Genomic DNA, 10,948 nt, shown 5'->3' on the forward strand with positions numbered 1-10,948 from the left:
CATAGTGCATGCCTTGTCTCATGACCACAGTGCATCCCTAAACTGAAGTCTTCACGTGTACACTACTGTTCACAACGGAGGCCCAAAAGTGAGCATGTAGATGGCTGATGGGAAACTCTTCTCTCTTCCCGGCACATGCTTTTCTGATGAGGGTTAGAGGAGTCACCTCAGACACAAAGGCCAGATAATGTGTGCAGCTTTCATTAGTTTCATTAGTCTCCTAGCAGTGAGACTGGTGTTCAGACCAAAGTTCAGGCAACGAATGATAATCTTCTTGACGCCCTGCCTGTCTTCACTTTCCTCTACCTCCCTCCATGTATTCCTGCTGTACATGGTGGCACTGTAGGATAAGCACTGGACAGGTAACCACAAGGTCGGTGGTTCAAACCCACCAGCTACTCCTCAGAAACCCTATACCGGGTTGCTACGAGTCAGAAACAGACTTGACAGCACTTAAAAACAAAAAACAACAACACCTCCCTCTATGGGGTCTTGGTGTGGTGATGTATAGGATACTCACTGGACTGCTAACAGAAAGGTGGGCAGTTCGAACCCACTAGCTGCCCTATACAGGGTCACTATGTGTCAAAACCAACTCAACAGCACTTTACATCAACGACAACCTCCCTCCATTAGGATTTTTCTTTGATGCTTATTGCTTTTTGCTGCTATGTAGAAAGCAGAACAATTTTGCTGGCCACTGTTCAATGCTGTTAAGTTCCAACTCAGGGGTACCTTGATGAGTCATTAAGGTGTATGTAGTGCTCAGATCCCTTTAGGACTCGGAGTACATAGGCCAAGCAAGCATCATCTGAGCTAAGAAACTGAACCTCAAAAAAGTCTTAGCATTAAGGACACAAGCTAGTAGGGCAGAGCGAGAGAGAACCAAAAAAAAAAAACTGTTGTTCAGAAACAAATTCTTACTCCAGAGGAAATTCACTGAGCATGACTGTGAAAGAATAATGGGAAGAAAATATTTTGTATTATGTGACCTTTGTGTTGGAGAAGGGCTACTGCTGTTGTTAAGTGCTGCCGAGTCAGTTCTGACCCAGAGTGACCCTGCATAGGGTTTCCAAGGAGCAACTGGTGAGCTCAAACCAGCGACCCTGTGGTTCAAACAGACTTTGCAGTCCAGCACATTAACCCACAGTGCCACACTAGGAGTCCTAGAGAAAGGCAGGGTGAGGTATATGAAGGAGAAGTTGGAAGGGTTGCCTGCTACGTGCTCTCAATGATTCAAGACCTGGAAAGTTGATCTGCAGTTTGAAACTATCAGCTCTTCCACGGGAGAAAGATGTGGCTTTCTGCTCCTGTAAAGATTTACAGCCTCAGAAACCTATGCAGGGTTGCTATGAGTCAGAACTGACTCCATGGCACAATACACCACCACCATGCTCCACCTGGCCACAGAGACAGGGCTTTGGCAAGGCATAGAAAACACAGCATCATAGGACATACAAGGTTTAGAGGCCACTATGAAAATCCTGTGGCACTGTCGGGTGGACATCCTTACAGCTACCACACTGGACTGCTAACCACAAGGCTGGAGGTTCAAACACATGGATTGCTCCTTGCACACCATGAGTCAGAACTAACTTGGTGGCCCTTAACAATCAGAACAACATGAAAGCAAAGGAGTATGAACTAGTACCAATGAAAGGCCAGACAGCCTTGGACCCAGGTCTGCTCTGTGGGGAGGATAACAGTAATAGATCTAAGGTGAGTGCTCACAGCGTGCCAGACTCCAACCTAAGCGTGTGTGTATTGTTGTTGTTGGATGCTATTGAGCCTATTCCAACTCTGAGCAACCTCATGTGACAGATTAGGACTCCACAGCACATAACAACAACAACAACAACAACAACAACCCTGTACAGGGTCGCTATGAGTTGGAACCGTCCCCACCTCACATAACAACAACAACAACATATACATGCTGGTCAGGAGTCTCAGTGTGGCACTGTAGGACAAAGCTACTGGACTGAAAGTCAGTTTTAACCATAAGGTTGGCACTTCAAACTCACCAGCTGCTCCTCAGAAGCCCTATAAAGGGACACTATGAGTCAGACTCTGGTAGCATAGTGTTTACGAATCAGGCTACTGACCTCAAGGTTGGCAGTTTGAAACTACCAGCGGTTCTGCGGGAGAAAGATGAGGCATTCTGCTCCCGTAAAAATGTACAGCCTCAGAAACCCTGTGCAGGGTCACTATGAGACTGACTCCACAGTACTTAACAACAACAACAGTGTTTTCTAGGCTGTGATCTCTACTGGATGGAACTCTGTGGCACAATGGTTAAGAGCTTGAAGACTAACCAAAAGGTCAGCAGTTCAAACCCACAAGCAAGTCTGCAGGAGAAAGGTGAGACAGTCCACTGCCGTAAAGATTACAGCATTGGAAACCCTATTGGGCAGTTCTACTCTCTTCTATGGAGCCTTGGTATGGTGCTGTAGGTTAATGAGCTGGACTGCAGAGTTGGTTTGAATTGCAGAGTTTGGCGGTTCAAGCTTACCAGCTGCACCTTATAAACACTACACAAGGTCACTATAGGTCGAAACTGACTCGATGGCACTTAACAACAATTCTGCTCTACGGGGTCACGGTTATTTTCCAATTCACTGAAAGGCCATGGACTTGTTTTTACTTATTTATTTTTGGTTAATCTTTATGGGAGCAGACTGTCAGATCTTTTGCCTGCAGGGTGGGTTCGAACTAACAACTATTACTATCCATTTGTGGAGTAATTTACTTTGCTGGTAGAAACACTCCATTGAACTCATTATTTTATTAAGTCCTCATGTGGATGCCGATAAAGAAATGGAGATTTCGAAAAGCTAAGTAAACTGTTCCATATTACACAGGAAGTGGTAGAGCCAAGATACAGATTTGAAACCTTGAACACAGCTGAACATTCATATAAAACTTGGGGCTCCAAGGGTCTGAATACAGGCCTTATTGTGGTTAGCTGCCATTAGGTTGTATGCCTCTAGGTGACCTTCTATAAAAGAGAATGAAACACTGTCTAGGCCTAGGTCATTGTTGCAGCCTTTGTGCCAATCCACCTCACTGATGGACTCCCATGCCCTTGTTGGCCTTCTACTTCACCAAACATGATGTCCTCCTCTGGTGGTTTAATTTGTCCTGATGACATATCCAAAGCAAACAAGGCAAACAATATTCTGTCGTGATCCACAGGATTTTCACTGGCTCATTTAAAAAAGTAGATCAACAGATCTTTCCTTCTAGTCTTTCAGTCTGGAACCTCCCCTGAAATTTTTCCGCCATGCTTGATCTTGCTGGCATATGAAATGTCAATGACATAGCTTCTAGCATTACTGCAACATGAAAGGCACAAACTGACAGGCAGTGGTGGGAACACAAACCTTAGAGGCTATAAAACTTTCCTCTTTAGGGTCCAAGTTTGGAGTGTGAGAAGAACACAACTCCTTGGAACTGAGGTTGAACATCTCCCTCCCTTTCTCTTCTATCTTTCATGGCCATTCCTTCTCGGCCTCCCTACGGTCCCCCCCACCAGATACTGCAGCAAAAGAGCTAACAGTCCTTGTAATTCGAGTCTCAGCAAATACAGACAGACTTGATTTCCTTACATGCCTATAATCTCTTCTAAATCATGTAAAGTTATTTGCCTTGATAAATCTCTCCAGCAGTGAACTTCCTGGGATAATTATGTGTACCATGTACCTGTATAAAAAATTATAAACCAAACCTTGACAAAAATATCAACCTAAATCTACTACTCAATAATAATTTTTCATCCCTTATAAATTGTCAGGATTTTAATATTGACTGTCCTTAAGTGTGACTTCCTCATTAGACACAGCCATGGAATAGGATGCCATTTGGTGTGAGGTAACAGACTTTGCTTGATGCTCAAAACTGATTTTGAGTCATAGGTATGCCCTTGGACCACTAACCATAAGGTCATCAGTTCAAACACACCAACTACTCCTTGGAAACCCTATCTATACAGAGTCTCTATGAGTCAGAGCCAACTCAATGGCATTCAACAACAACAATATCTACCTCACAAGGTTGTGAAGATTAAATAAGCAACAACTATGTGAAGGTGTCTAGCATAAGAGTTGATCAATGCTGAATCTTCCTTATCCTGCTAGTGGGAAATGAGAATTAGGATGTGACTGGGTACTTTTCTATATCTTTCATGATTTTATGGTATATCTGCCATCCAAACAACTAGTCATTGTCTTTGTAACTGCTAATTGCCAAATCAGCCAGAGGCTCTGGGCAGGGATGGGTTGCGTTTAGAATCCATTCCCTCTTGCATCATTCTCAGAATTTTGTTTAGCTTAATTTTTGTGAATGTCTCCAGTTTTTTGCAAAAGGCCCTTATGCCAGCTGCTCTGTTTCTTCTGTTTAATTCACCCCCATTAACCTGCTTGGTCAGCACATCTTTCCATCTCCTTGCTGTATTTATTTTTTTCTGGAGATCGTCTGTCTGGAAAAGGCATTTATTATATTTACTTTAACTGGCCTCATTTGGCAAGGTAGTCTGGGATTTCAGCTTGGGAGGAAAACAGCTTTGATTATACTGCCCTTGTTTACTGTACACAGTCTTTACTATGTATCTCTTCTTTACTAAGATGGCAAATGCTTTTGCAAGAAGACTAAACACAAGATAAATAAAATGTCTGTCTGTGAGTCCTGGTGTGGTACTGTAGGATCAGCACTGGACTGCTAACTGCAAGGTTGGCAGTTCAAACCCACCAGTCACTCCTCTGAAACCCTATACAGGGTGACTATGAGTCAGAACAGACTTGATGGCCCTTAACAACAATAACAATGTGAGTACTCTGGCAGCCCAAGGCTTTGTACAGTGGCTTTGCTCAGCTCCTCTATTTCAAAGTCACACTCTTTGTTGTCAGCCACCTAACTTTTGGCAAGGTCCAACAGGTAGATTTTTCCTGGATGGGTGTGTGGCAGGGCCCAGAAGGAACACTAGCTGGGCCCTACACACCCATGGGGACAAAGAAACCACCAGGCAGGCATTGTCTTAGTGCTAGTCTTTACCTTTACTCTGGTGACAGCCTCTTGGTCACTATTCCTGCTTCCTGCTTTGCTCTCCTCCCATCTACCCTCTACATGTTGTTGTTGTTAAGTGCTGTCGAGTCAGTTCTGACTAATAACAACCCTGTATAGGGTTTCCAAAGAATGGCTGGTGAGGCTGCACCGCCAATCTTGTGGTTCAAACTGACCTTGAGGCCCAGTGCTTTATCCCACAGTGCCACAAACTGCATAAACTGATTCATTACACCCTATTAAAAATCCCTCAGCAACTCCCCCTGTGATCCCAAGACTAAACCTAAACTCTTTCTAGATCACACTGTCACCTGATAACAGGCTTTTAGCAGACTATGACAATCAGAGTGAACTGGAACTTCTACAGTTTCAACCATTCATTTATTCATTAATTCTTTCAATAGCTATTTATTTGCTATTGTTGTTGTTAGGTGCTGTCGAGTTGGCTCTGACTTGTGGCAACCCTGTGCACAACAGCACAAAATACTGTCATCCTCACAATTGTTGCTATGTGTTTTTTGTTTGTTTTTAATTTTTCATTGTGAATTGTGTGAAGGTTTACAAAGCAGACTATCAGTTTTACATTGCAATCATTGTAATGAAACTTAGTATATGGTTTGTTGAATTAACAACCATTCAATGTTTGAGCCCATTGTTGCTGCCACTGTGTCAATCCATCTTGTTGGGAGATTTCCTGTTTTTTGATGGCCTTCTCCTTTACCAAGCATAATGTCCTTCTCATATGCTCAAAATACAAGAGACAAAGTCTCAACATCCTTGCTTCTAAGAACTTCTTGTTATAGATGACTGAGCACCTCTAATACTTCATCAGTTTGTTGCACATTTCAATTTGTAGTCCATCAACTCTTGGATCCTTGTTTATCACCAATGCCTTCAAAGCTGCTTGAACTTCTTCCTCCAATATCATAGCTTCTTGATAATATGCTATGTCTTGAAATGATAGAAATGTACAGTGATGGTGTATTCCTTCCATCTTCTTCTGATGTTTTCAGCATCATTCAATATTTTGCTCATAGAACCCTTCAATATTGCAACTTGAGATTTAAATCTTTTCTTTAGTTATTTCAGGTTCAGAAATGCTGAGTATGTTCTTGCTTTTTGGCTTTTTAATTCCAGGTCTTTGCATATTTCACTATAATATTTGACTGTGTCATCTCAAATTGTCCTTTGAAATTTTCTATTCAGTTATTTTACTTCCTCATTTCTCATAGTTGCTTTAGCTTCTCTATGATCAAGAGCAAGTTTCAGAGTCTCTTCTGATACCCACTTTGGTCTCTGTTCTCATCGTCATTGCACAACACTTCTGGTCCATAAGAAGTTCCAATGAACCCTGCCCTCCATGGGTGACCCTGCTGCTATTTAAAACACTGGTGACATTGCTTCCAGTATCACAGCATCAAGCAAGCCACCACAGTGCAACAAACTGACAGATGAGTGGTGGACCTATTTAAGACCTGCTATGTGCTAGCTCTGGTAGCGTAGTGGTTATGAATTGGGCTGCTAATCTCACGGTCTAGCAGTTCAAAACTACCAGTTGTTCTGTAGGAGAAAGATTTATAGCCTCGGAAACCCTATGCAGGGTCACTATGAGTTGGAACCAATTCCACAACACATAACAACATGTGCTAGATGCTCTGCTAGACTGGAATTCAGTGGTGAGGAAATATATAAATAAAATCCAATTGGCATAGACCTTTAAGTTTAGAGTAAGGCTGACAGTCAAATCATGACATATTACTAGCTGCCACTGAATTGATGATTCTCATTCATGGCAACTTGATGTGAGTCAGAAAGAACTGTGCTTCCATTTTCAATGGCTGACTTTTTTTGGAAGTAGACCTGAAGGCCTTTTATTGTGAAACACCTCTGATAGGACTTGAATTACAAACCTTTCAGTTAGTGGCCAACTTCTTAACGATTTGCACCACCCAGGAACTCCTTAATGACACACACAGTGTACAATGGGAACTTGTAACATGAGGCTGAAGGATGGAATGAGTTGACTAGGTCCAGGAACTGGAGAGGGCTTCCTGAGAAGTGACCAAAGAACTGAGAGCTGAGAGGGAAGCACATGGTAACTGGGTGCAGAAAGTGGATGGGAGGGCATGTCAGGGAGATATAGAAAGGGGAGGGCATGTGCAAAGCCCTGTGGCTGGAAGGAAGCCAAGTTTGAGATCCTGTGGGCCAGGAGCACTGAGAGAACCTGGGGAAATTGTGGGAGGTGAGACTAGAGAAGAAGACAGGTGGGTAAGCCATGCAAATCAGGCTAAGGATTTGCAATTCTATTCCTAAAATAATGGGAAGTTCCTAAGACTCACACACCAAGGGATGGCATAATCAGAAAAGCACTTTGAAAAGATCACTAATGGTGTGAAGACTACATCAGAATGGGGCAAAAGAGATTGTGGGGAGGTTATTTCAGTGGTTCAGCTAAGAGATGATAGTAGTTTTGACCTGATAGTGGCAGTACACATGGAGAATGTTTGATAGGCGCTTAGGAGATGAAGTCAATGGGATTTGGTGATGGTTTAGATGTATGCGGTATGAGGGGTTGGGCAGAGAACTGTGAGGGTGTAGACTCAGGAACCAACATGACTTTAGGAAATAACCCACTCACCTGTGAGGGTGGCTCTGCTGGTAGGACCAATGCTCTTGGAAACCAGAAGTTCATGGTAATGTTCACCTGCCAGGGTGCTGTATACAACCTTATACTCCTGGACTTCAGCTTCACTGTTGTCCCACTCGAGGTCAAGGCTGGTTGCTGTGCGGGAACCAACTCGCATGTTCTTGGGGGCATCAATCTCTAGAAAGAGTTAGGCATCAACAATATCATACATGATAATGTACATCTTGAATTTCAAAAGCTTTGGGGTTTGAACCCATACCTGTGGATTCTCTGCTTTACATTTGAATGAACCCTGTGGCTGCCCCCTTTGCTTTTGTCTGCCAGGTAGTGGTTGTTGCTGTTTTCAACGTCCCACCAGTCAACTGACTCTGGAAACCCCACAAGGTTATAGGACAATTGAATCCATAGGGTTTTTATTGGCTTATTTTTAGAAGTAGATCACCTGTCCTTTCTATCCTAGTCTGTCCTGCACTGAAACCTATTCATTATCCTAGCTGCAGGCAAGCCTCCAATGACAGAGTGGTGGTGGCTGCACATGAGGTGCATTGGCCAGAAATTGAACCTGGATCCTCTACATGGAAGACAAGTATTCTACCATTGAACCACCAGTGACCCATCTGCTATTGATGTAGAGTATGAAATCTGAAGACTTTTTGCCTGCAGACAACTCCAGCCAAGCAGAGATTAATTCCATTTAGTGCTTACTTTTAAGTGTTCAGATACCAATTTTTCTTGGCTGGGGGAGGAGATTCCTTTGTTCCCCGTGCCCTACAAAAATTCACCATGTTGAGGTTGTTGTTGTTGCTGTTAAATGCCGTTGAGTCAGTTACGACCCATAGTGAACCTGTATAGGGTTTCCAAGGAGTGGCTGCTAAGTTTGAAACACTGACCTTGCAGTTCAAACCAACCTTGTGGTTAAGTTCTTATCCTAAAGTGCCACACCAGGTAGAACTTTGGAAATTCATCATGGTGTATATGATTTCCATCACCCAGATGATCTGTGTTTGTTTTTTGTTTTTTTGTTTTTTTAACTCCTGTTTAGAACTTAATCAAGAATCTCTGTAATATTTATGGAGTCCTGGTATGGTGCTGGAGGATAAATACTAGACAAGGTAGGTGGTTCAAACCTATAAACCACTCCTTGGAAACTCTATATAACGTCACTATGAGTCGTAACAGAGTACTTGTGTGGTGCTGTGGGCTAATGTGTCACACTGCAAAGTCATTTGAACTGCAAGGTCAGTGGTTCAAGCTCACCAGCTGTTCCTTGGAAACCCTATACACGGTCGCTATAGGTCGGAATCAACTCAATGGCACTTTACAACAACATGAGTTGTAACCGACTTGACAGCACATAACAACAACATAACATTTATATATTTGAAGATGGGGGTCTCTTTTCACTACTATAACAGTAGGTTACCAAAACCCATTGCCATCAACTTCATTTCCAACTCATGGAGACCCTGGATAGGGCTTTGGAGATTGTAAATCTTTATGAGAGCAGAAAGTCTCATTTTCTCCTGAAGAGTAATTGGTGGGCTTAAGCTACCAGGAAAAATTCCTTGGTCAGGTTAGAGAGTTTTACTCGAAAGTTAGTTATTAACATACTGCACTAATATCCACTTGGGAGTTTCAGTGGGGTGCTAGAAACTTTACTATGGACTAATTAATCTCATAGAGTCCTGGTGTGGTGCTGTTGGTTAACACACTAGACTGCAAAGTCTGCTTGAACTGGGAGGCCTGCGGTTCAAGTTCATCAGCTGCTCCTCGGAAACCCTATACAGAGTCACTGTGGGTTGAAACCAGACTCTATGGCACTTAACAACACCAACAACAATTAATCTCATCAAGTTAAAATCAAAGGAAGGGAACAACCTGTAGGAGAAAATAAGGGAAAACTCTCAGATTAAATTAGAATAGATTAATATCAGATTTGAATGTAGAGCAAAAAGAAAATGGTTGATTCTAAATTTTGAAGTGTGTAAGATATCTTTACCTGGCTCTACTTGCTTAGCTACAGAAAAATTAAGATATGCATAGTGGAGTCCTAGTGTGGCACTGTGGGTTAATGAGCTGGACTGCAAGGTGGGTTTGAACAGCAAGGTCGGTGGTTCAGGCTCACTAGCTGCTCTTCAAAAACCCTATATAGGGTCGCTATGGGTTAGAACTGACTTGACAGCACTTAACAACCACATAGGAGATGAAATGCAAGTGTAACAAATATGGGTTTTGGAAGCCAACTCTGTTACTTATTGGAATGTGACCATTAGAAAGTCTTTTATCCTCACTGAATCTTGAAGTCCATGTCTATAAAACAGGGCAATACTACCATCATTTCAGAAGTCCTGGTGTGGCATTGTGGGTTAATGTGTCAGACTGCAAAGCCATTTGAACTGTGAGGTCGGTGGGTCAAGCTCAGCAGTTGTTCCTCGGAAACCCTATACAGGGTTGCTATGGTGCGGAATCTACTCAAAGGCACTTTACAACAGCCACCATTTCAGCTTAAACAATGCATATGAAAGCATATGAGGTGTGTGGCATGGTGCTTGGTGACAAAATTGATCCTAAACGCTGCACTGGCTTCCTGTTGTCTCAAAAGTTCTTGCTGAGTTCAAACAACATGGCACCCCAATACTTGTTTTCTGGGGTTCCAATGCCATGATAGGACAACTAGCATTGGGAACTGTCTTGGGGCTTCTTCCCTTTCCTAAAGCTTTACAACTTACACAACCTACAGTGTCATAAGGTACTGTGGTAAAAATCTGCCATTTAAAAAATTCCAGAGATTTTGTCTTTGAGACTTGAATTTAACTTCTGAGTGGACCAACAAGACATTCTGAGAAAACTTCCACTGGACAGTTTTAATTTGCAAATGCAAGGCAAGTATCCACCAATTGTTCTTGCTGAAGACTGGAAATGGAATGCTGTGAATCAATCTGAATGCAGATGCTCTGGAGTGAGAAGTGTTCTGTTTAGTAATGTAAATTGGATGAATCTTTTAGCAGATTTATGTCTCTGCAGCTTATCTTTCAGAGAAATGTTTCCTTATTCAATGAGGATCATCATATGCCTTCTTGATAGGCTGTGGGTGTTATTTCTCCAGCAGCTGTTGGAGGGAGAGAAGCCTGTGGCAAGGTGGGAAGACATCCTAGACCTTCACACTGGGGGGGGGGGGGGGGGGGGGAGAAGCTGGGCAAAGGGGTAGGACTGGGTGTGGTCTGTGCAGCCAGGACTGGGCTG

The 10,948-nt window shown here is 42.9% G+C and overlaps 1 protein-coding gene across 1 annotated transcript in view; it reads right to left on the reverse strand.

Annotated features, from left to right (window-relative positions):
• TNR (tenascin R) overlaps nt 1-10,948 on the reverse strand; it is a 161,593-nt gene that overhangs the window by 108,780 nt on the left and 41,865 nt on the right. The window contains exon 7 of the mRNA XM_006867069.1: nt 7,697-7,882. Within this exon, the coding sequence (XP_006867131.1) occupies nt 7,697-7,882 (186 nt within the window). The remainder of the gene's footprint in view (nt 1-7,696; nt 7,883-10,948) is intronic.

This window comes from Chrysochloris asiatica, unplaced genomic scaffold (assembly GCF_000296735.1).
Source record: "Chrysochloris asiatica unplaced genomic scaffold, ChrAsi1.0 scaffold00100, whole genome shotgun sequence".
Lineage (NCBI taxonomy): Eukaryota > Metazoa > Chordata > Mammalia > Afrosoricida > Chrysochloridae > Chrysochloris > Chrysochloris asiatica.